This window comes from Acanthochromis polyacanthus, chromosome 6 (genome assembly GCF_021347895.1).
Source record: "Acanthochromis polyacanthus isolate Apoly-LR-REF ecotype Palm Island chromosome 6, KAUST_Apoly_ChrSc, whole genome shotgun sequence".
NCBI lineage: Eukaryota > Metazoa > Chordata > Actinopteri > Pomacentridae > Acanthochromis > Acanthochromis polyacanthus.
This window is the reverse complement of record NC_067118.1, coordinates 12060033-12086607: the sequence shown is the minus strand read 5'-3', so window position 1 is coordinate 12086607 and position 26575 is coordinate 12060033. Positions and strand designations below refer to the sequence as shown.

At 42.0% G+C, this 26575-nt stretch overlaps 1 protein-coding gene across 4 annotated transcripts in view; it reads right to left on the bottom strand.

The window, feature by feature from the left end:
* Positions 1–26575, bottom strand: part of LOC110971246 (rho guanine nucleotide exchange factor 10-like protein) — a 133006-nt gene that overhangs the window by 88872 nt on the left and 17559 nt on the right. For 3 of the 4 annotated variants that reach the window (XM_051949346.1, XM_051949344.1, XM_051949345.1), the window contains 3 exons: positions 7102–7175; positions 3510–3752; positions 3159–3289 (listed from right to left, as the gene is read on the bottom strand). In XM_051949346.1, coding sequence (XP_051805306.1) covers positions 3159–3289; positions 3510–3752; positions 7102–7175 — 448 coding nt within the window. Of the gene's footprint in view, positions 1–3158; positions 3290–3509; positions 3753–6945; positions 7011–7101; positions 7176–26575 lie in introns of those variants that run through there. The other variant, XM_051949347.1, reaches the window with a different exon arrangement.

The following is a 26575-nucleotide window of genomic DNA, read 5'->3' as shown; positions in this document are numbered from 1 at the left end:
GAAAAGCTTTTTCCTCTTAAGTTATGGGAGTCGGGGCAGCACTTACAGCTGTTGTGGACTTATGAACACTACTGACTTTATCAGCGAGTGCCCCCGCCCCTCGGGAGCACCACTGACTCCCACACACACAGGTCATCAGGTCATATATCACTTTGCATGCACTGGTGCTTCTGAAAGTTTTGAAACAGAGCCAGAAACTACTGAGATGGACACTGGCTGTGATGCACTATTATCCCAGAAAATTTGGAATCCAAAAGTTCCACAGCCTATGATCAGGATGCAACATTTAACAGCTATTTTCTTGAATAGGGCACTGTCAGATAGTCCTTCTCCAGTTCAGAACTGGCCTCTATCTGAAAAGGATCTTGATGATAAGTCAGTTTTGAAGGCTGTTCCCTGTGTTCTGTTAATTTGTTTGGCCTGTTGTAAATGGTAAATGGTTGTATTTATATGGCGCTTTTATCCAAAGCGCTTTATATGATACGTCACATTCACCCATTCACACACTGATGGCAGAAGCTGATTTGATACTGCTTTAGCTGAGAAACAGGTTGCTAGAGGAGAAAGCATACTAGATGAAATACTGCTCAATGAATTTGCTACCCTAGTTTGGGACAATAATGACATGGCGAAGAAACATTATCTGGCTATGGAACGATCTACAACACGAATGGGATCATCATTCAGAGGTACAATATCTCATTGGATGCAAATAAGAATAGGACGTCTAGTGAAAGTATTAGCGAAGCAGGAAAAGGACAATCGAGCCCCCTGAAAAAACACTGATGTTTATCGGTGGGAAGAAGATACTATGTTATGACCTGGCTGTCTAGGGTAACTGGTTCATAACGTAGAACCTCAGCAGAAGTTTGAAGTACTGGCTCCATCAAATGATGACCAGAGCACTCAAAACGTAGAGTTTTTTGGTATGATGTTTGCAATGAGGGTATCTATGTTTCCTAATTCATCACCTCTCCATTTCAGGATTAAATCCGTTGATTAAAGTTGTGATAAATTGCATTGGTGCTCCTGTTTGGCCTGAAATAGGTTAATATCTAGTTTTAGGAGGCAAAAAGCACTTTCTCTGTAAGCTCCCATCCCAAAATATCCAATAGATACTGTGTTTTGAGCAACCTGCCATTATCCAATGACATAAAATCCTGAAAATTATTATTTTCTGTTTTTGGCCTCTATTGGTTTAATGTGCAACTTTACAGTGGCAAACATTGCATTTTTGGAAAGAACACTTCCAAATTAGCCGAGAGCAAGTCTGTTTTCTTAGTTCCCTTGATGGTCAAATAAATTCTTATTCTAGGCTTATTTTCAAGGCATGCCCCACAGTCTATAAGTATAAAAATTAAAGATCTGATGTCTGAACTGGTAATTGGAGATGTATGGAGGGATCTGAATCCCATGAGTAAGGATTATACTTATTACTCATCACCACATAACATATACTCGAGGATTGATTATTTCTTGATGTATAATAAAGATATGCATAGAATAGAAAAATGTGATACAGGAGTAATGGACTTATCAGACCACAGCCTCCTTTATTTAACATTACGTCTGGTGAGTGAGAAAAAGACAACAATCTGGAGATTAAATTCAAATATATTAAAAGGACACATGAAAGAAGAAATAGTGAAGGAACTTCAGACATACGTAGAGGATAACGATAATGGTGAGGTGTCCCCGTCTGTGCTGTGGGATGAGTGTAAGGCCATGATGAGAGGGATGATGTTAACCAAAACAGCATATTTAAAAAAAAATAAGGTCAGGCAGTTAAAAAACTTGACATACTAAAATCAGACCTAAGAAAGCTAGAAGGTGAGCATAAGGACAAATTGAAAGAGCATAAAAATCAGGAAATTAAAAAAAAAAGAGAGAGAGAGCAGAGATAAATGAGATCTATGTACAGGAGATCCAAAAAATCTACTGTTCACAAAACAAAGATATTATGAAGTGGGGGGTAAATCAACTAAACTGTTGGCATATAAACTGAAGAAACAGCAGGCAAAAAACAATATTTGCAAAATAAGGGACCCACAGTGGACAAAACAGGAAATTCAAAAGTGCTTTGAAGCTTACTATAAAAATCTATATGCTTAACCTAAGGCTTGTAATGAAATCTAGATGGGCAAATTTTTAGAGAACTTAAATTTGCCATGAGTAGCAGAAGATCACAATGAGGCTCTGACTGCCAAAATTACAGATGAGGAAATAAACAAAGCAATCTCAAATCTTAAGGCCAACAAGTCCCCGGGGGCTGACGGGTACACAGCAGAATGGTACAGATCGCTAAAGGTATCATTAATCCCACTTCTGTGGAAGGCATTTAACTGGGTGTTTAAGGAGGGAGAAATTTTCCACTCATGGAGAGAAGCTATTATCTCTGTAATTCTGAAGGTTTGGAAGGATGAGCAGGAATGCTCCAGTTGCAGACGTATTAGTGTCCCTAATCAAGACTATAGACTGTTTACAGCTATTCTAACAAGACATTTAACTGGATAAGGTACATAAAACCAATTAGGTTTGATTTTATTTGAGATGTACGTGTGGAAAAAAACCCTAGCTCATAGCTACAGAAGTTGGAATGTTTGTTCCGGTCTAATTTATTTGTTCATTTACTTCATTTTACTAAATTCTCTGCACTGGTATCACAGTAAAATTCTGTTAGTTTAACCGGGCAAAATGTATGGTGGAATGCAAAGAACCACGAAGCCCTGGGCGTAATTTCATTTGAGTGCTTGGAATTGAACGATCATTCTTTAATTCGATTTAAAGTAAAAGATTGAGTAAGTCTTTACCTCTCTTTTCTTTTTGTTTATTTATTTATTTATATTTTCTTCTGTGTTTTGAATGTCATGTTTAATTTGATACTGCATTTAGAGGAGAGAGGGGGAGAAAAAAAAACTCAGCCATTATGTATCAGCTGTATGCTGAATGTATGTTATAATGTTCAATAAAAAGAAAATCAAAAATGAAAGATAGCATCACTCTCAATCTTGCGCTTTGTAATATGTCTTTGAAAAAACACTATAAACAAAGGCAATACTGCAGTCTGTAAATCACTACCAGTGAAATATTTTGAGGACAGTAAGTAATTTATAAGTAATTTATATTTAAACAACAACAACAATTACTGCATAAGTTACCTTGCTGCTGGGCCCTGGAGAAACAGTCTCACTGTCAGACATCTCATCATAACTCTCAAATTCACTGGAGCTCCAACTGTTGGAGCCATGGTAATCGGGTCCCTGGATGTCTTCATAGATGTCATCCACATCTATGTACAGAAGAGAAAATACTATACTGTGGTATGTTTCACATGTTACAACTAATAACTGAAATTCCTGAGTTTTATTCAATCTAACAAAACTGCGTTCACAATTTTTATTACTATGTGGTGGTTTGTAGGAGTTCAGTTCTTCCTCAGATTGGCTGTTATCGTTATGATTTTCTATAAAGGGAAAAATAATAAGACTGTAAGGTGTTTGGGAGCTTACCTTTTACTAGGTGGTGTAGGTTCTCAGCAGGCACATCATCATAGATGACCTCTGAGGCACTGGCCCTGCCATCTGGGGTGCAAGTCACTGTACTCTGGTTGACTGGTGTATCTGCAGCAAGTGTGTGATGTTCACTCTGAGGACAGGCTGAAGAGGAGATCTCAATGTCCTGTGGTGGTCTACATGTATGTATTGAGCTGCTCGACTCATGTGGACTACCTTCTGGCATTGAAGAAGACTTTCCTAGAAAACAATAAAGCCATTGGTTAAAATATCACAGTTTTAAAGCACCATTTCAGTGTTTGTGAATCGCTATTGTGACAATCTTCCACTTGGACACCAGGTGTGCCTGTTCAGGAGCTGAGGGTCATGAGTTGATTGAGCAACACCTGGAATCAAGTGGTTCAAACTGCATAAAACCTCCCTCACTTCCAGCATCCAGCTCTCTCTCCTTAACAGAAGCTGCTTCCTTCTGGAGCTCCAGCAGCCTGGTTTGGGTTTTGGTTTGTGGTCTTTACTGCACCTTGTTGGCTTGATTTGTGTTACAATGAAACCTTCTTCTAGTCTTCCACACTTGTTTCCCTGTTTTTTTGCAGCTTCAGAGCCAAGGTGTAACACTGTTTGCAAAAATACCTGCACACTTTACATTATGCTGATTGGTGTTTTTAGATTTGGTTGCCGTTGATAATCATTCATTTCAACAGCAGTAATATATAATGTAAAAATTGCACTTGCTAAAGTCTAGGGCAGGTGTCGGCAACCTTCAACACTCAAAGAGCCATTTCGACCCGTTTCCCACAGAAAAGAAAACATCAAGAGCCGCAAAAACCTTTTGGCATTTAAAATGAAGACAACTTTGCATATATCGCTTTTTTACCTCTATGCCCTTGTTAATTTTGACTAATTAATAAAAAAAAAAATGCATTAAAAAAATAATGCATTTAACCACACCTTTCTCAGTTCCCAAATTTCTGGCACACCGATAACACTGATGAATACTCCAGCCAGGTAGGTAGCGCTAATGAACCTAAAGTCTGTTTTCCAGCCGTGAAGAAGATTCACAGGATGCACTGTTAGCACACAACAAAGTTTGGTGAACAGTGACTGAAGACGAGAACACTCTGAGTGTGTTGAGCAGAAAGTTTCTTTTAAAAATCTTCCTGATGGCAGCTTGGATTAAAAACGTGGTTATTTGGAAATTGTGCAACAAATAGTTTTCTGATCACCGCAGCACTTCAAGCCGGTGTATCCATCCCATAATAGACCACTTTTCGAGATGCTAAAGGTGCTTGAGTTTACAAAAAGCTTTAAAATATTGAATATAATCGCGATAAATGAACTTTGAGTTTGCAGTAATCTGTAAATGTAGTAGACAGATAAATAAATGAAATACACTTGTGCAGGACTCTGCTGTGAAGGCGGAAACGTGCGGCGGTAGTGTATTTGCGACAATAAAAAAGAAAGAATTTTGAAGGAGCGATGGCTAGGATTTAGGAATGGTGGCCTGCCGCTGCTGAATGAATGTATAGCAAACACTGGGATCCGAAGATCAACAGGTCTCCAAATGAATACACTGTTAACCTTTCCTGCTCAGCTCCCGACCGTGGTCAGGAAGCCCAGGGGAGGACAGTTCTCCAGGGCCGAAGTTATTGTTGTTAATTCAGGGTTAACCCCCTTCACTTCCTCAGCAGTCGTAGAAGGCAAAGACACAGGAGCCCAGCCTTATTGAAGAATACTGCAGCCTTTATTGGGAATTAACAGTGGCTGAACCATACAGTCGCGCTAACCCAGCAGCTACACACCTCTTCTCTCATCCTCCCCGAACCGACTGTCGTCTTCTTCGCTCGCGTTGCATTCAGGGTCGCTCGGACATCTCGCTCTCCCCCTCTCACACACACACACGCGCTGCTCTCTCTCTCCCTCTCTCATAACGGAGCCACACACTCTCATAACACGCAGGCCAGCGAGTGTCGGAGACTGACGGCTGGGACGCATATTTTGACGGACAAAAATTAAGACGTTTTATTTTGATGTTACAAGAGCACAATAATCTTCAAATTTAGAATTAAATTTTTAAAACTAACAAACTAAAATAAAAGAAATTTTAATTAAATAGCCTGCTGATGATTAATTTTCCAAAGCTACAGGGAGCCGCAACAGAGGGACGAAAGAGCCGCATGCGGCTCCGGAGCCGCGGGTTGCCAACCCCTGGTCTAGGGTCAGTGATTTGCCAGCTAAAGACAAGATTATAAGCTCATTCTTCTGATCAGTGTTAACCTGATCAGAATATTTACAGCTTTTCCAATGTTACTGATAGCCTTTTGCCTGTACAGTGTGTGAGTGGGTGAATAAAAAACACATTGTCGACCGCTAAGTCCATTTAATCATGTTAGGACTGCTGTTAAGACTAAAAAAAAGTAATAATCAGAGAATTTGCAAAAAAAAAAAAAGTTTTCTTATTTTAAATATATTAGAGGAAACTGTAATGATATTGGAAGAACATCAAGTTATTAAGAGTACTGGGAAGCGTTCAAAATGAAATGCCATTCAACCCTTGTGAGATTTACATGTTAATGTGAATAAGCAATTTTCTCTAGCATAGAAAAACAGAATGCTACACTGGCAGGTAACAAATGTTAGAGTGATTACAATACTTTTCAGACTAATAGTAACTTCCTGTGAAACCATTTTTTGCACAGTTAAAGTATGTGTCGACTAAGTCACTGTAAGTAGTTGTAATTCACATGGTTATGAAACCATGAAATATCCTCCTAAAGCAGATGAGAACTTTTGCCAAGCATGACTGCATTACTATTAAGATTTTTAAGATTTTCGAAACATCTAAATTTGCCATAATTTCTTAATTCAATGGCACAATCTTGAATTTCAAGCATGTCAGAAAAACAAAAACTGTCCGATTTTAGTTTCAATTATATTATAAAAGACGTCTCATACTAAATTACTTTCATCAGCATATGTAGATGATACAGATTTATTGCATAACAACCAACTGTCGACTTTTATGTCAACAAGTTCTCTTGGGCCTAACATAGGCATTGCTCTTCTTCCAGACTAGGAACTGGGAGGTTAGGTACATGAACAGTAATTAGCTACCACTGAAGCTAACAGGACTGGCGACCTGTCCTGGGTGTCCCCTGCCTTCGCCCGAGTCAGCTGGGATAGGTTCCAGCACCCCCTGCGACCCTAATGAGGATAAAGCGGTGTATAGAGAATGGATGGATGGATAGATGAAGCTAACAGCTAGGTGAAACTTTAAGTGTTTCACTGGAAGCAGGAAATTCCCTTTGAAAAACAATTGTATCACAACTGCAAATTTGGCATTATTGGGACAAAATTACGGGACCTGGCTAAAAGACAGAAACCTTCTTTTGTTACAAGCTAGCAACTAGCACATCTAACACCACAGGTTGGGTACCTTTGCTTAATCGCAGAGTGAGCTCTGAAACCACACTGAGCCACTCCTTGGCTCGATGTGATGTCTGGCCTGTCCGAATGCATGCAAACACAAAAACATCCTCACTTAGGTAAGCATTATAAATACATATGTTTCAGATCTGGCTTTATTTCTTACCTTCGTAAACGCTGCTTGTTTTCCAGAAACTCTCTGACTCTCCGGTTACTCCCAGATCAGATGAGGTTGAACTTCTGCAACAGACATATAAAGGTCAATCAAAGGACTTTGCACATTTATCACTTTATGACATCCACAATGGCAGTCAGCTAATTCTCTGACAAAGGCTCATCTTATAGTTCCACAAGAACATTAAACAAACAATCAAACATTAAATATGTTGAGCTCAATAGATAAGAGAAAATAACATGTTTTCTTCCCCATCACCAGAACAGAAGAAATATAAAAAAAAATAAATTTTTTTTAGCCTAATCAAAATACTTAATCATGGAGTGACTAACAATCTTATGACAATAATTGAGTGACACTTATGTTAATGAAACAGATGATTAAACTTCAGCTTTACCAAATTAAATACAACAGTAATGAAGCACTACAATGCTACATTCATTTTAGTCATAGTATCACCGGGCGTCCGCTCATTTTAAATTTTTGGCAAGCTACTGAAAGCCAAGTGTGCCACAGTCTGTGACCTATTGATGGCAGAAAAACTCCATCCTAGTACTGGAGTACTCAGGTGGAAAGCATTAAAACTTAAAAATAATGCTGGTAAGTGGGCCTTGAGTTAACTTTCATCATAAGATAGTTCAGTCGGATCAAGGAGAGACAGATGACAACTACAATTACAACCTTGCAGCTGTATGTCTCTGCCAGTCAGTGCAGGTTGCATATGTCTCATATGGTTACATTATAATCTTGGTTCTCTGAGTGAAGAGACTATTTCCCCACCCAGTTACATATTTCATATGTGCACATATGAAATGAGTGTGCTCAGACTCAGGATGTGACCAGCACACCTGGAAAACTACACATCTGCTGAATGGTGTTCATTCAATCGGCAGGACAGCCGAGACTTCAAAAAAGACCTGACAAAATTTTTGGAGTCAAAGCAGACGAAGGACCCGTTTAGTCTTCATTACAGCCTGCCTTTGCTTGATGTGCTCTGCCAAGCTCAGACAGTGCACGGCTAAAACTGGTGCCAGTCATCCTGGTCTTCTTCAGAAGAGGCAAGTGACTGCAGCTCAACAAACTGACAGGTGGAATTAAGAGGCAAGGTTGCGATGGAAGACTACACCTGTAGCTAGGCAACTAAGTGTAAATGGGGATAAGAATTGTGCATTTTTAGATACTAACATGAAACTTGGCATAGTTATTGTCCATGGTCCAGAGAATATTTTTGGCTGTGGAGCCAAAAATCTAAAGGCTCCTGTCAGGCTGATGTCAGCTGTGGCAGCCACTTTGAAAACGGTGGTCAAAAATCATACTTTGTGTGTGAAAAATTTATATCTGAGTGACTCCTGAGCTGTTTTTTTTTAACCTAGGTACTGATTTTATGGCTTGTTCAGGGGCATAATTGATTTTCAAAGTTTTAAAAACAGCAAATCGTCATGGTGACCCTTAAACACAAGATGGCAGCCAAAATGACGCAAAAATGGCAAAAATAATACATAAAGTCATTATTTGGCCAAGAGTTGTAATTAACATGGTTATGAAACCATGAAATATTCTCCTAAAACAGATGAGAACTTTTGCCAAGCATGTTTGTATTACTATTAAGATTTTTAAGATTTTCGAAACATCTAAATTTGCCATAATTTCTTAATTCAATAGCACAATCTTGAATTTTAAGCAGGTCAGAAAAACAAAAATATCAGATTTCAGTTTCAATCATATTATAAAAGACGTTGTCTCATACCAAATGACTTTCATCAGCATATGTAGATGATACAGATTTACTATTGTGTAACAACCAACTGTCAACTTTTATATGGGCTCAGTTGTCTGTGTCCTCTTCAGACATATTTTTTGAGGATGATGACTTATATGATTATTTAGATTCATTAATTATATTTATAGGGAGCGGAAGAAAGCCCCAAGCCAGGAACTCAAAGACAAAACCATGCCTTCGGGGTGTCAGCAGGCCGTGCAAGAGCCCTGGCTCATTTGTCATCTGCCTGAATTTATTTTGGATTGTTTGGACTCTCTCATTACCTGTTTCATTAGTTTGTTTTTTTAAATAATTATGTTAATCAACAATTCAAAAGTAATGGCTGTTTTTGATTATTTAATTTTCAATAAATTTTTATTTATTGTTACTTTTGTGAGTTTCAAGTGATTTCAGTGAGAATTGTGGGGTTTTCCTTCTTTAACTGAGGGGTACCAACAATTTTGTCCACGTGTGTACCTGTAAATTAAAGCTGAAATGTTGATCTCCTGCCTCATATTCATCTATTGATGTCAAACCCAAATGTTTTCAGTCTACAGTAAAAATTAAGGAATTGGCCTCATTGTTTCAATACTTTTGGAGAGAGGTTTAACTCTGTGGCTGCTGCACACCAGAGGGTCAAGTGCTCCCTTGACTCCAAAAATCAGTGCAGCAGCAGTTGCACTCATGAAGGGGATGGAGTAAAACCTCCAGGACCTTGATCCCTGTATTGAGCCAAACCATGGACATGAAAAACCAACAAGGCAGTCAGCTGGGATAGAGTCCAGCCCCCCAGGACCCTATGACGATGAAGCGGTGAAGAGATACTGGACGGAAGAATTGAATAAAATTCTCCCTAAATGTGTAAGCTGTGATTCTCTTTTGCATGATATTGCACACAAAACTTGTTTTAAATTAAATTTCAGAGGTGCTATGATCCGGGATCATTTTGTTAATATGGCACATGTCTCTCCCCTCCCCTCATCCTGTGTGTGTGATGGCAGGGGGAAGTGGAGCAAGAATAGATGGAGCTCTCTAATTAGTCCATGTGTGCTGCTCTGCGATTGGGCCAGCAGAGGAAGCAGCCTTTTTAAACAAAGGAAACACATTCTTCTTCACTTCTCCATTCTCTGCCACGCCAAATGACAAGTTAGCCTATGCATAATTGTGATTAGTGTTGTGAATAAAATGTTAGCACGTGACTTTTTGTGAGAGATAGTCTTTTGATTGCTAATCAGTCTAATTTGTCAGTACTGCACGTATATATGAGCACAATTAGCACTAGTGTAGATTGAGCATCCCTATTTTTTTCACGAGTTTTTCCTATTTTTCTTTGAGGAAGTGAGGAGGCAGTTTATGCTATGTCCAGGTTTCCTCTATAGTACATGGGCCAAGACCCAAAAAATCATTTATTGGTACCACCTGAGGTGACAAAGTCTTGTATTAATTTTTGTATTTCTTTATGTGTGTAAGACATGGAGAATTAGGTCTTTCTTGCAAGCTGAGTCTCAGTTGCAGTATCAATATCTGCACTTTTACTTTGTGTTGATCTGTTGTCCAGCATTGTAAGTTGGTAACATTGGTAGGGGTGCATCTATGTTCCTCTTTTTTGTTTTGACAATAGCAGACATTGTTTGGACAGAAACTGGATTGACTGATTTTGCCTGTACAGTGATCCCATTGACTCCATTAGATGTTCCCTCATTACTGATGGTTTCTTCAAGACAATCAATATTATATCAGGCTACAGTTGTGAATACATCATGATGAATGTTAGCTGGTAGGGCAATGTCACTCCCTTGAAGTTGTAAATTTCTGAAGACACAAAGCAATGTTGATCTCTTCCATGTTCGAATAAGACACACTGTAACCAAGTTGAGTGAGAATGTTTATCAATACTACATTTCCTGTCAAAGACTTGACACTGAATGGCAGAATAATGTGCCTGGAAGGCTTGGTCTTTACACATGTCACTGCATATACTATGTCATGGCCAAATGACTGCAAAAGCCAATCAACTCTCTTGGATGTGTGTTCAGGATCGTTTGAGCCTAAGAGTAGACAGTATAGGAAGCTAATAAGTGACTCTGGAATGGTAGGACATTCTGCTTCTGGTTTGACTTCAAGTGACCAGTCTTGAGGAACAGCTTGACATTTGATGTCTTCTGTAAATATCATTGCTGCCCTGGCTATAACATGTTGAGCACTGATGCTTTTCAGGGTCTTCAGCTCCCTTTTGAGTAATTGATTTTCCTTAGCAAGTTCCCTTATGAACAGGTTATCTGGATAGATGAGGAGTCTCCCTTTGTCACCTGGGATAATGTGCAAGGCTTCAGCTAACTCATTTTCACGTTTTTTGCCTTATATACTTCTTGGTTGATTCCCTGACTGGAATCAACCAATCTGGAAGGGAGATCAGACATTGCTATCACTTGAGCATGGCCAAAAAGTTCCCTCCTGATGAACAGAAACAATTCATTGTATGATTGAATCACAGCAGCTACATAATTGGGTTCAGCAGCATAATCTTCATTGCTGGCAACATCTTCTTTGGAAACCTCATCTTTTGTATACAGCCTAAAGCATGACTTGTGGTAATGTCAGCTGCTACGAGGTCTTTACTTACAATGGCTAGGATTATGCTGTCCATTTTCTCAGTGGCTGTACTCCTGATCTTTGCATCAGCTCATAGTTCTCAACACTATGCATGTACTTCTCTTGCATTTTATCCTTTGGCATATTTGATTTTCTGACGAAACAAGCACTTTGCATCATCATAAGTCCTTGATGTACTAGAGGCATTTTGGGCTGCTCTCATAGAGTCTTTGTCTTCAGCAGAACCACTGGCACTTTTTTTTTGCAAGAATGCCATCTAGAACTTTCTTCATGATGAAGACACTGTGACACTTTCTGTGGTAAAAGATCACTGGAATCTGTCCCCCAAGTTTGGTTTCTGCGAGTTGTAAAACTGGAACATAATTTTGTATCTCAGCTGTCCTGAGTATAGTTCTCTGAGACTCTGCACTTTGTGGTAAAACAAGCTTATCTTTATCATCAGTGGATGTTGCACTCCAGTCGTGGTTGCTTTGGTAGTGGGTTGCTACTTCCTTGTTCACCTGTGGCCAGCTTTAGTTAGTTTTCATCTGCACATTATAATCATAAATCATCATTAGTTTGATGCAAAAGCTGAACTAATTTGTCACTTTTCAGATTCCTAATTGACAGAAACAGAGAGTTACAATCTAAAAGCAATTCAATTAATGTTGACAAATAGTGTTATTTGTCTTAACTAATCTAAACTAACCTAGGCAAAATTATCTTAATCTCAATAACAATATAGCAGCAGTAAGGTTCACATTTTATTTTTTTATTTTTTCCCCTTGTCTGTATTATCTTTCTAGCTGGCCACTGTATCCGATGACAGCATTGAAAAGATCTATGCATTTTTATCTTTGCAGTGAGAAATGTTAAATGTGAATCACTGCCAGTGACCTTCACCGGCCCTCCCTTCAGGCTACTCCATCAAATCAAACTTTATTAAACCCCTGATGTGAGCTGCAGGGGAGGGCTGTGATACACCACAGTGTGAAAGAAGGGGAAATAGTGACGACGAAACAAGACAGACGGGGAGGACGACAAACAGGTATTGTTATTAATTGTGGGTAGCAGTCCAAGTGCTGTGCTAAGCTAAATCCGTACAGGAAATAAAGGCTGTAAGAAAACCAGGGACACCAGAGATGTGGGGTCTTGATAGTGGGGAGGTGGTAGGCCCATAGGGATGAGAAAAGGAGGGAGCATGCATCACATGATGTAAAAAGTGTGTGAGGATGCCCAACTCAGCATGTTCTGATGGAACCAATCACTTCTAGAGTAAGTCTCGACAGGAGCTTGAGTATCTGTCAGCATGCATGTGGGTTAATCACCGAATACCCGAGTACCTGCCCACATCCCGGGTGACCATAGCAAGGGGTCCTCCCCGAGCCAGCAGGGCACCCAAGACCCACCACACGCCCCCTTTAAAGCCACCAGACCCAGGAACAGCCCCAGTACCCCAAGAGGCACAGATCCATCTCCCCCAAGGGCACCCAGGACAACACCGGGTGGTCCGGGGAGGAGGCCCCCCGCAGACAGCACCCGCCCCCACCAACCAACCATCCCCCGGCCCCAAACTACCCCTACCCCCCAGCCCCCCGCAAGAGGGAGGGGGACAAGCGGGGCGAAGGGAGGAGGGAAGGGGCCTGGGGCGGACAGCAGGAAGGAAGAGGCACGGGCCCACCGCGGAGGAGTCCCCCACCCCAAAGCCCCGGGGATGGTCAAGGCGCCACCGGGGAAGCGGCCAGCGCCATCCCCAGACCCCGCTGACCACACCCAGATCCAGCAGCTCCGGGGCGCAGAAGGAAAGCCATAGAACACCCCAGCATCCCATGAGGAGGCCAGTGGGCCCCACAGGGCAGTGGGTCCGGTCTGGGTACCTAGATGGAAAGTTGCCCCTGACTACCATAACCAGAGTATACTTATCGTCTCAAGGTCCCAGGAAAGTGTACTATTTTAAAAGGAAGAGAAAAGCAACAGACAGAGCAAGGGGCAGCGCTGGTTTGTGTATCTTGCGTGTGTGGGTGTGTGTGTAGGTGCATGTGTGTATGTGTGTGTGGGGTATTGGCAAGCAGAAAAAAAGAGGTAAATAAACAATTACGGTGAGGTGAGATTTACATTTTTGTGCTTTTAGGTGTGCAAAAAATTAATAAAAGGTGACCAATGAGCTTGATTATCTGCAGTGTTGTTGAGAGAAGTTAGATTTTCCAGGGAGATGAAGTCAGAGAGGAGGTTTTTCCATTGGGCTAGATGTAGGGAGTTCCTTGATTTCCAGTTTAAGAGGATAGTTTTCTTGGCGATGGTTAGGGCCACAAGAAGAACTCTATTTTTGCTTGTGCTAAAGTTAAGTGAAGATACGTCACCAAGTAGGCAGAGTGAGGGAGATAGTGGGATGTGACTTTCCAGAAAGAGCGATAGGGCCTCTGTGACCTTTTTCCAGAACTGTCTAATGGGTGCACATTCCCAGGTGGCATGAATATAGGTGTCAGGACAGTTTTGTGTGCAATATGAACATGTTTCTGTCCTGAAACCCATTTTAGACATTTTATGTGCAGTGTAGTGAGTTCTGTGAATGATTTTATACTGTATGAGCTGAAGGTTTGCATTTTTGGTCATCAAATAGATGTTTTTTAAGATTGTAGCCCAGAAATCGGCATCAGGAGCAATAGAGAGTTCTTCTTCCCATTTATTGGAGGTCAATGTAATAGATTTATGAGTCTGTAGTATTATTATTTTATATATCTTGGAAAGAAGCTTTTTTGGAGAAAGGATGTTAATAAGGTCTGTAGCTGATGGATGAAGAGACAGATTGATGTTGTTAATATTAATTTTGGATTGGACAAATGATTTGACTTGTAGATATTGTAGGAAGCTACTGCTCCCGATGCCAAACTCCTGGACCAGGTGGTGGAAAGGGACCAGGGTGTTATTGTGAAAAACATGTTTAAGATGTGTGATGCCCTTTTCAGCCCATGCATGTAGGTTAACTGTTTTTTTATTACTTTGAAAATCCGAATTATCCCAGATTGGAGTAAGAGTGGATGGTGCGAGGCTGGAGTTTGTAATTTTGTGAAATTTCCACCAGGCTGTCAGTGTCGAGGCTATTGTCCCTGCTTTGAAACAAGGATGATGCTTGATGGTTTGACTGAGGAATGGGAGGTCTGAAATAGTTATGTCTTCACAGATTGTTTGTTCTATATCTAACCAGGTGATATCTGATTGGATTGGGTGTGTCCACTTGTATATATACTGCAGCTGATTTGCTAAAGAGTAGTGGTGGATGTGTGGAGCATCTAAACCTCCTTGCAATTTTGGTTTTTGAATAGTTGTGAGTTTGATTCTTGCTGTTTTGTTTTTCCAATAAAAATTAGTGAGCATTGAATGTAAAGCTTTGAACCAGGTGAGAGTTGGGTGAATTGGAATCATTGAGAAAAGGTAATTTATTTTTGGGAGTACTTTCATTTTAATGGTTGCTATTCTTCCTAAAATGGATAATGGTAAGTTCATCCAGCGCTGGAGGTCACTGTCTATTGTTTTAAGCAAAGGGGTGAAATTTAGTGCAATTAACTCTGACAGCCTGGAGGAAATATTAATGCCCAGGTATGTGATGTGGCCTGAACATAAAGGGATGAGTGATGTATGACATGCTGCATCCCATCTGGTGCTGTGTAGTGGAAGAATAGAGGATTTGTTCCAGTTTATTGAGTAGTCTGAAATCTTGGAGAATGATTCAATGACATTCACTGTTTCCTGCAGGGACAATTGAGGGTCTTGTAAAAACAGTAAAATTTCATCCGCATACAAACTAATCTTATACTGAATTTGGGAGGTTTGAATTCCCTTAATGCGGACATTCTGCCGTATGGCTGCGGCTGAAGGCTCTATAAAGATGGTGAATAGTGAGGGAGAGAGTGGGCATCCCTGCTTCGTCCCCCTGTGCAGTGTGAAACTTTGTGAGGTTAGTCCACTGGTGGTTAGTGGCTGAAGGAGCAGTGTAAAGAATTTTAATCCAGTGAATAAATGAGTCCCCGAAGCCACATTTTCTAAGAGTGGTGAAGAGAGTTTTCCAATTTACTCTGTCAAAAGGTTTTTCTGCATCTAATGTTGCTATGACGGTGTCTACCTGTTGTAATGATGAGTAATGAATTAAGTTGAATAGTCTACGTGTGTTATTGGATGACTGTCTTCCTTTGATAAAACCGGTCTGATCATGGTGGATTATAGAAGGAGTTATTTTTTCTATTCTGTGTGCTAGGGCTTTACTGATGATTTTTATATCTACATTAATTAAGGAGATTGGACGATAGTTTGATGGAAGGGTTGGGTCTTTATTAGGCTCCTGAATGAGGGAAATTTCAGCTGTATTCATGTGTGTTGGAAATCTAGATTTTAATTTTATTTCAGTTATTGCTCTCAAAAATAGAGGAGATAGAATAGACCAGAAATGTTTATAAAATTCAGCAGGGAAGCCATCAGGACCTGGTGCTTTGTTGTTTGGCATGTGGTGTAGGGCTGTAGAAAGTTCTGTTTCTGTTATTGGTGCATCTAATGCTTTGGATTGTTCTGGAGCAATCTTTGGAAGTTCAATGTTGTTGAGAAAGTAGTCGATGTCTTTATGTTTTGGTTCATTTGTAGATGAGTAAAGGTTGGTATAAAATGTTTTAAATATTTCATTTATTTCCTGTGGTGAATTGGTTAGGTTCCCTGATAAGTCTTTAATAGCTGTGATTGTTGTTCTTTCTTTATTTTGTTTAATTAGATTTGCTAAATATTTACCGGATTTATTGTTATGATGGATGTTTTCTTGTCTGAGTCTCTGAACAAGAAACTGGGCTTTCTTATTCAGGATCTCGTTCAGTTGGAACTGATATTTTCTTAATTCTTTCTGTGTTTCTTCTGTTGAGTTACTTGCATTCAGTGTATCTAGTAGTTTTATTTTTTGTTCTGATGTTGCTTCGTATTCTTTTTCCTTTTTTTTCTTATTGACAGAGAATGATTGTACCTCGTAGAACTGTTTTCCCTGCTTCCCACAGAACGGTGGGTGATGTCTCCGGGGAGTCATTTATTTCAAGGAAGGAAGCCCACTCTCTCCTGAGATGGCTGTCAAATTCTGAGTCTTTAAGAAGCGATGTGTTAAAACGCCATTTAGTGATGCGTTTGGGTTGGTTAAAAAGGTTCCATCTGAGTGTTACTGGGGCGTGATCACTAATGATTATGGGGTGAATTTTTGAATCGGAGATCTGTGATATGATTGAGTTGCTGGTTAGAAAGAAGTCAAGACGTGAGTAGGAGTGGTGAACTGGTGAGTAGAAAGAATATTCTCTGGAAGATGGGTGTTGTAACCGCCAGCCATCACCATGACCGAAATCACTCATGAACTGTTTTATGATATTAGTGGATTGCCAGGTGCGATTGGTCTTTACTCCATTAGATTTATCAACTGCTGGGTTAAGAACTGTGTTGAAATCGCCACCTATAATTACTGGGTAGTTGGAGACATTTGACAAGGAATGAAAAAAGTTATTAAAAAAGGAAGGATCATCATTGTTTGGGCTGTAGATTTTGCCAATTGTTATTGGATTATTGTTAATTGATATATTAATGATTATTGTCATGACACATTGTGTTTTTGTTTTTGTTCCCTTTGCACCACCTTGTGGCAGGTTAAGATGTTACACAGCATTGACTGTTAGTGTTCTCTGAGTGGTCATTTGAGATCACATGACTCAGATCAACCAGGAAGAATGAAGCTGGAAGCTTAGTCTTCTCCATGTGGTCAGCGAGAAAGCTCCTCTTTCTTTTCTTTTCTCGTTTGTGCCTTGGAAACGCATTGATTGTAAGTTCATTCATTCTTCCATGTTTTGAGTAGATAATTTGAAATACATATGTTGAGTTAAAACAACTAGTTGGTGACTATTTCATCTGCTAAGCCTGTCGAGGTTAAAAATGCTAGTTAAAAATAGTAAGCAAAGCTGAATGTAGCTTCTTGTCAAGACATGTACATAAGCAACGTAAATTCATTCATGCTATGTATGTTTGTGACTAAGAGCTCTGTAAATTTGTGTTTGTTGCAGTTTTACATAAAGAATGGAAAGAAGAGAAACTGTCTGGGACTTTCTCTGAATCCTGCCTGTTAGCTATCTGTCAGCGGTGCGTAGATGGTACGCGTATCAGGGACAGAATAGTAAAAAAGCACCCTATAGCGGGCATAACAATTCGAAGAAAGCAAGCTTCACCTCAAGCATTCCTCGCTCATCATCACGTTCCATACGCCTGGACGGCATCAGCAATACATGATGGCGGAGAAAACACCAGAGTGGAGAAGCAGAGGGGCAAAACGAAGCATTCGAAACAAGATCCATAGCCTCTATATCAACACGTGGATCACATAGCTCATCAGCTAGTGCAGCCGCTGCCAAGGCTCGTGCTAAGCTGGAGGCAGCCCGAGCCAAGGCTGAATTCATCAAAAAGGAATCTGAAGTCATGATTGAAAAGGCTAAACTTAAAATGACAGAGGCTCGTATGGAAGCAACTCTAGCAACTATAAAGCATGATGGAGAAGTGGCAGCAGCCATCGCAGAGACAAAGGTGTTGGAGGCAGCAGCAGAAAGTGAGCGTGGGGAGAAGAACTCAGAGCCAGGTGGGGTCTTCGAACGCGTCTGGGACGACATCGAGAGCCAGGCCCAGCTAGGATCACCAACTCCTGTCGGGGCTGAACCATATCAATCACTTGGAGAACCAGTCATCCATGTACTCAGACCTGGAACACCGCTGAGGCAGTGCCGCCCCACAGCTCGGAATGTTCCAGTCTGTGGTGCAATGCTTAGTGATGACGAAACACAGCAACCTCAGAAACCAACACCAGCGGTTCATCACATCTCGCCAGCCCCTCCATTCCCTTTCTCACCTATGACACCACATCCACCGCTCACCAATAGAGACAACAACATGGGTGATGTCGCTAGGTACCTAGCACGATGTGAGCATATTAACTCAGGACTCACCAAGTTTGACGATCGTCCTGAAAACTATTGGGCTTGGAAGTCTTCCTACATGAACGCCATAGACGGGTTGCAGTTATCGGCTAGTGAGCAGCTGGACCTTCTGTCAAAATGGTTGGGAGAGCAGTCAGCACGTCATGTGAGGAGGATCCGAGCTGTGCATGTAGAAGATCCTACTAAAGGCCTCTTAAAGGCATGGGAACGCCTAGAAGACTGCTATAGTTCCCCGGAGGTAGTCGAAAAGTCTCTCTTCGATAGGATTGACAATTTTCCAAGGTTCAGTAATAAGGATGCCATTAAACTTCGAGAGCTTGGAGACCTCCTGCAGGAGGTGGACTCTGCTAAATATGAAGGTTTTTTTACCTGGACTAGCCTATCTCGACACTGCACGTGGCATAGCACCCATCATCGACAAGTTACCTTACAGTCTTCAAGAAAAGTGGGTGACTCAAGGTGCTCAGTACAAAGCTGTACATAAGGGCACATTCCCTCCGTTCTCGTTCTTTTGTGACTTCATCTGCAGAGAGGCACGAACACGCAATGACCCAAGTTTTGCTCTTCTGGCAGGACCACAAAGTTTAACAAAAGTGGAGCAACCAGCAAAAAGACAATTAAAAAGCACAGTCTACACTCACAAGACAGAGGTCTTGCCAGAGACTATGAGTCAGATGAGCAGTGCAAGCGGTAATACAGATGATGTTGATAAAAGATGTCCACTTCATAAGAAACCCCATCCTCTCAGACGCTGCAGAGCGTTTAGGAACAAACCTTTAGAGGAACGTAAGACCTTCTTAAAAGAAAGCGGCATTTGCTTCAGGTGCTGTGCTAGCACCACTCATTTGGCCAGAAACTGCAAGACAGTCCTCCGATATACAGAATGTAACAGTGACACTCATGTTACAGCCCTTCATCCGGGAACCCCCTACCTAACACAAACAGAGCACGGCGGTGTAGCGATATTGCCTTATTAAACGTTAATTTAATAAGTATGCACTCGTTATGAAATGGGGCACCACTCTCCAAAGTAGAGAAATAAAATAACATAATGGATTAACTCAGTTGAACAGTCTAATATCTGAATGTCAAGAATCCTCGAAAAACATTGACCCCAGTCAACACATATAAACGCAAAAGAGACTGTAATTGTGGTTTAAATGAAAGATATTTATTGACTAAAACTAATAACAAAACAGTGATTAATACATTAATAAGTATAATGGGTGTGTGTGTGTGTGTGTGTGTGTGTGTGTGTGTGTGTGTGTGTGTGTGTGTGTGTGTGTGTGTGTGTGTGTGTTAATTATTCAGATTTGCATTTCTAACCAGGATTATGGACTGAGTAATCAGACCGCTGAAGGTATGACGAGATGATTAATAAATTGGAAAAATGAACGACTGATAGGTGACTAAACGGAGTAATTAAAAGAAAGATTTCAGGAGCTATTTAAGGAAGATTTCAAGCTATTTTTGAGATGTCAACCCAATAATTCAGATCACACCAATGCGTTTGCTGGCTTACTTTGTTGGTGAAGGCTGCTCCGAGTTCGTTGCGGCTGGGACTACGTTGCCTTGAACGGACCTGACTATACGATCGGCTGATGCTCCGGCCGTGAAGTCTGTCGCTATGGCAACGTCTTGGCGTCCTGCCGGCTGATGCTGTGGAGCGCCTCTGGTTCGTTTTGGGCCAGCTGGGTGGATCTCAGCAGATGGTGGGAAGAACGCAGGAGCAGTTCTTCCTTTTCGGGGGTTGACTTGACCAACAAAAAATAGCTTGATAGCAAAATAAAACCGCAGGCTCTTGGTCTGTCTTGGTCAGCAGTTTTGGCTGGAGAACAGATGAATAGAGAGCCGCTAAAAAACTGTCGGAGCCGTGAAAACGGGATCAAATTAGCTCTTAATTAAAAATAATGGTCGTCAAACAAAAATGGACTTGATTTGTTTAAATAGTGAGCGAAGATATCTATTCTTTGATTAAAAGAAAAAATGATTAAGAGTCGTGGTTACAGAGACCAGCTCGGTTACCAGGCAACCCGGTCTCACGGGGATTCGTGAAACTGTCACGTAAGTTTTAGTTTCGGTTTCGTGCGCACCAACACGATTTCGTCATGTTTTTCGTGCCGCTCACCACGAAATGTTTTTCGCTGTGGTAATCACATCTGAAAGTGGTTTATACCGGCGGATTCATGACGATCTAAGCTGTCCATCGGCGTATACTGCTTGTGTGATTGTGTTTGCGGCCGCTGGCCGCCGGACATTCTTGAAATTCCTATGCAAATTGGTAAGTGTACCACCGGCTTATGGTTAGGTTATGGTTAGGTTATGGTTAGGGTTATGTTTAGGGACGATGTCATGCAAAATATAGCGTTGGATTCGCCATGGTTTTACATTAAAAATATAATATACACATTCTTTTGAAATACGTTCTGAGTGGCACGAAAAGTCCGCCGTTTAAAATACATTGGTGCGCATTTCGTGGTGAGCGGCACGAAAAACATGACGAAATCGTGTTGGTGCGCACGAAGCCGAAACAAAAATTTACGTGACAGTTTCACGAATCCTCGTGAGATCGGGCTGTACCAGGATGAGCTTAGAATAAAGAAAGGAAGAAAGAAGGCGCCAAAGAAAACAAAGGAATCGCTCGAACGTAGTTTCTGTAAGCGTGTTAGTGAGAAGAAGAACGAGAGAGTAAGACAGAGAGCAACGTAAGATGACTGGTTTTAAGGGTTTTCTCTGAGAAGGGGCGTGGAAGTGTCGGCTGAGGCGCGCATTCCTTTGAATCTGAAGGAGGAACCTCCTTGGGCTCAGAGGGGAGAGATGAAACCGGATCAAATAATGATTAAAAATATTAAAACGCGCAAAAAAGAACGATCTGTTTACTCCTCCATGGTCCTTACAATATATTTTAAACAATCAAAGATAAAATAAACTGATTATACAAGCTAGTCTAAGAATATGTGAGTTCTAGTTTCTATTTTATATGTTCGTGTGCATTCTAGTGGTTATTATATGTATCACAGGAAAGACTTGGTAACATACGTTCATACAATGCAGGATAAAACAGTTTCCAACGGCTTTGAAACCTGAATAACGCAAAGTTTTTACAGTTAATACAGGGAAAACCTTGATACTGTCATGGCATTCCGACGTCAATAGGGGGCAATGTTGAACTGTGGAAGAAATGGGTCCGGCAGACAATAAACTTTTCACAATTAATATCTCAGGACAGAAACATGCTAGAGACGTCGGAGTTGGACTAACATGTATAACAACTTATCATTTCAACTTTAATATCTTCAAAATCACAAAATAAATTTCAGAAGCAGGATTTTAGAAAGAGTGTCCTTCTGAGCAACAAACAGGCTGAGTGTCTTTTTGCAGAGGTGAGAAGCAGGTCATTAGAATATTTATGACCCTGTTTATCTGATGGCAGACCGGGAGAGCAGCAGAGGTCCAGCTGCGAGGACACTTAGTTCATCAAAGCAGTTCTGTCGGTGTGGACCACAAACATTTGAATGGTAATCAAATTTAAAGGTATTAACAGTACTCTGAAGAAAGGGTCTGTATGTGAAGTTAGAAATACATGAAAGCATACATGTCCAAATTCAATACAGGAATAGTGGCAGCTTGCAAAAAGGAGTCTCTTAAGCAGGGTCAGAGGTCGTCATAACATGAATCTAGGGTTTCCTGGTGAATAGCAGAGATGTCTCTGAAATGATGCAGGTCTCTCTCTGGTCATAAAAAAGCACTTTGGGCTGTTTACTTAGGTCTTTGGGAGAGAGAGTTTCGTTGTTATCTAAGGAGGGAATCTGCTGTGGAATGTTGAATCACTTAAAAACTGGATGTCTTACTACAGCGGGGAGGGAGACATTGAGGCTGCTCAACCCGACGTCACTTCAAAGAGTACTGATGTCTGTGGAGATGGTAAAGGTTCACGATCCTGCTCCAAGATCTGCCTAGCTAAGGTGTATCCAGACGGCCACCCAGAGAAAGTAGTGAAGCTCTACATAATCCTAGACAACCAGAGCAACCGATCGCTCGCTAGGACAGAGTTCTTCAATTTGCTGAACATCAGGGGAGAAAGCTCAGTGTACACACTACGTACCTGTGCAGGTGTGACTGAATCCACAGGGAGAAGGGCCACAGGTTTCATAGTAGAGTCCTTAGACGGAGTGACAAGGGTGAAACTGCCAACTCTGATTGAATGTAACAATATGCCAGATGACAGGACCGAAATACCTACTCCTGAGGCAGCGCAGTTGCATTCTCACCTGAAGCCTATCGCTCATCACATTCCTCCACTGGATCCAGAAGCCCAGATTCTTCTTCTCTTGGGTCGTGACATCCTCCAAGTCCATAAAGTACGGGAGCAACGAAATGGACCCAACAATACACCCTACGCCCAGAGATTCGACTTGGGTTGGGTCGTGGTAGGAGATATTTGCCTAGGATCAGTGCACAAGTCTTCAAGTGTAAGTACCTACCGCACCCATGTACTAGACAAAGGACGTCCGTCTCTTCTACCTCCATGTCCCAACCGGCTGTGTGTGAAGGAGAAGTTCAGCGCAGAGCCGCCACACGAAATTTCTCCAGCTTGTGACACTCTCATCTTTGACAACTGTCCCATAGGAAACACCGTCTTTGACAGGTCAAAGAATGACCACAAAATCGGACCATCTATAGAAGACAGACTCTTCTTAGACATTATGAACAGAGAGATGTTCATAGATGATGACAATAGTTGGGTGGCACCCCTCCCATTCAAGACACCACGCCAGCGGCTCCCCAGCAATAGGGACCAGGCATTGACACGTCTAACATCACTTCTACGCACACTGGAGAAGAAGCCTGAGATGAAGGCTCACTTTGTCTCCTACATGCAGAACATTTTTGACCGCGAACATGCTGAGGTAGCCCCTTCTCTGCAAGAAGGCCAGGAGTGTTGGTATCTGCCTATCTTCGGGGTATACCATCCGCAGAAGCCAGGTCAGATCAGAGTTGTCTTCGACTCCAGCGCGCAAAAACAAGGCATTTCCCTGAATGATGTTTTGCTTTCTGGTCCAGACTTAAATAACAGTCTGCCAGGAATTCTACTGCGCTTCAGACGGGAACTGGTGGCTGTAACAGCAGACATCGAGCAGATGTTCCACAGTTTTTTCGTCAGAGAGGACAGCAGAGACTTCCTCCGTTTTCTTTGGTTCAAAGATAATAACACCAGCAAAGAGATCATCGAATACCGCATGAGGGTGCACGTGTTCGGAAACAGTCCGTCTCCTGCTGTAGCCATTTATGGACTCCGGCGTGCAGCTGCTCATGGCGAAAAGGACGACGGCTTAGATGCCAAACACTTTGTGGACAGAGAGTTTTATGTCGACGACGGACTTCTGTCAGTGCCTACACCTGCTGAAGCCATCGACCTGTTAGCACGGACACAGGAGATGCTCGCAGACTCGAATCTGAGACTAAATTTGCTTCTAAAAGCAAGGAAGTTATGGAAGCGTTTCCTATCGATGATCGCGCAAAAGGACTCAAGGATCTCGACCTGGAAAATGATCCTGCTCCTATCCAACGCAGTCTCGGACTAAGCTGGGATCTGAAGAGGGATGTGTTTACATTCCGTGTAGCTGGCACTGAGAAGCCGTTTACACGTAGAAGAATACTCGTTACTGTCAACAGTCTGTTTGACCCACTTGGGTTCGTCGCACCCATCAACATCGAGGGAAAGTTCCTGCTCCGAGAGTTATCAAGCGAGGCTCTTGACTGGGATTCCCCCCTTCCTGAGGAAAAGGAAGAACAATGGTACACCTGGAGAAAATCATTGCATGATCTTGAACAGTTGGAGATACCAAGGCCATACGCTCCCACCACCCTCTCTACAGCTCTGAGAAAGGCGCTTCATATTTTCTCAGATGCTTCTGTCAAGGCGGTTGCAGCGGTAGCATATCTCCGTGTCATCGACAGAGAAGGAACATGTCACGTCGGATTTGTCTTTGGTAAGGCAAAACTGGCTCCACAAGCAGCTCATACCATTCCCAGGCTGGAACTTGGAGCTGCTATTCTAGCTGCAGAGATAGCAGAGATGATCACAAGCGAACTGGATTGCAGCCTAGATGCTGTGGAGTTTTACACAGATAGCAGAGTTGTTCTTGGTTATATCCATAACCAGACAAGGCGTTTCTACGTGTACGTCAGCAATCGAGTGCAGCGTATCAGGAAGGTCTCAAGCCCAACACAATGGCATTATGTCTCTACAAAGCACAACCACGCCACACGCTCTGTGCCAGCAGCTCAGTTAAGCTCCACCACCTGGCTCACAGGACCTTCTTTCCTTTTGCAAACTGGAAAAGAACCATCTTCAGAGGAGGACGGGTTCAAGCTCATTGGTCCAGACACAGATGTGGAAGTTTGTTCACTCACCACCACTCTATCTACTGGGAGTCCCTACCTAGGAACCAAACGTTTTGAGCGATTCTCTTTATGGAGGTCACTAGTGAGAGCCACAGCTTCTCTAATACACATCGCTCAGTCTTACAAAGCAGCAGATGCTCGAGACAGAACTTGCAGGTCATGGCACCTTTGCCCAAAGCCTCACACAGTGGAAGAACTGCTGCAAGCGGAAGCTGTCATAATCAAAAATGTGCAAAGAGAAGCTTATGAAGTAGAACTTACTTGTATTGCCAGTGGGAAAGAAATTCCAAAGAACAGTGTCCTGAAGAAACTGAACCCTTACCTGGACGATCGAGATCTCCTCAGGATAGGAGGTAGACTCAAACACGCTGCATTGGACCTCAAAGAGAAGTATCCTGTCATTATTCCAGGCTCCAGCCACACCGCAAAACTTCTTGTGGAATATTACCATGACCGAGTCAAGCATCAAGGTCGTATGTTCACAGAGGGTGCTGTTCGCACTGCAGGGTATTGGATTGTTGGTGTCAAAAAGCTCATCAACAGCATCGTTCACAAGTGCATGAAATGTAACAAGCTTCGTGGGAAGACAACTGAGCAGAAGATGGCGGATTTGTCTATAGATCGCCTGAGCACTGAACCACCATTCACGTATGTTGGACTAGACGTGTTTGGTCCTTGAACCGTTGTCGCAAGACGTACGCGAGGGGGACAGATGCAAAGTAAGAGATGGGCCGTTCTCTTCACCTGTATGAGTTCTCGTGCCATACATATTGAGTTGATTGACTGTATGGACTCCTCCACCTTCATCAATGCCTTAAGACGGTTCTTTGCTCTGCGAGGACCTGTCAAGCAGATTCGCTCAGATTGTGGGACCAATTTCGTAGGGGCCTGCAAAGATCTGGAAATACTGCTGACTGATGCCCATGGACCCAGCGTAAGAAAATACCTCAGTGAAGTGGGCTGTTCATGGATCTTCAATCCGCCTCACGCATCCCACATGGGAGGAACCTGGGAGCGCATGATAGGTGTCTCTAGACGCATACTAGATTCCATGTTGCAGCAGACCAGCCCCTCTCACTTGACGCATGATGTGTTGTCTACCCTAATGGCAGAGGTTGCAGGAATCGTTAATTCAAGACCTCTTACTCCTATCTCAACGGATCCAGAGTCACCTTTCTTATTGACGCCAGCCATGCTCCTAACGCAAAAGATGTGCACGCTCTCACCCCCTCCAGGCGACTTCACAGAGTCTAACCTCCATAGACAACAATGGAAGCAGGTGCAGCATCTTGCTGATATTTTCTGGAGTAGATGGAGGCGCGAATATTTGGCAACACTTCAGAGCCGAAGCAAATGGCAAGAGGACCGGCCAAACCTGAAGGAAGGCGATGTGGTCCTTCTTAAAGATTCTCAAGCCAAGCGCAATGACTGGCCTATGGCTCTCGTGACCAAGACGTTTTCTTGCAGTGACGGAAAAGTCAGAAAAGTCGAGCTAAGGGTCGCAAGACATGGGACAGTCAAGACATTCCTCAGACCCATCTCAGAGACAGTTTTTCTTATGTCCAACTGATATTGTGATGTGTTTCCTGTAGACATTTCCGTGATTTCGGTTAGTTATATAGTGGTATCTAATTAATACCAGGCGGGGAGTGTCATGACACATTGTGTTTTTGTTTTTGTTCCCTTTGCACCACCTTGTGGCAGGTTAAGATGT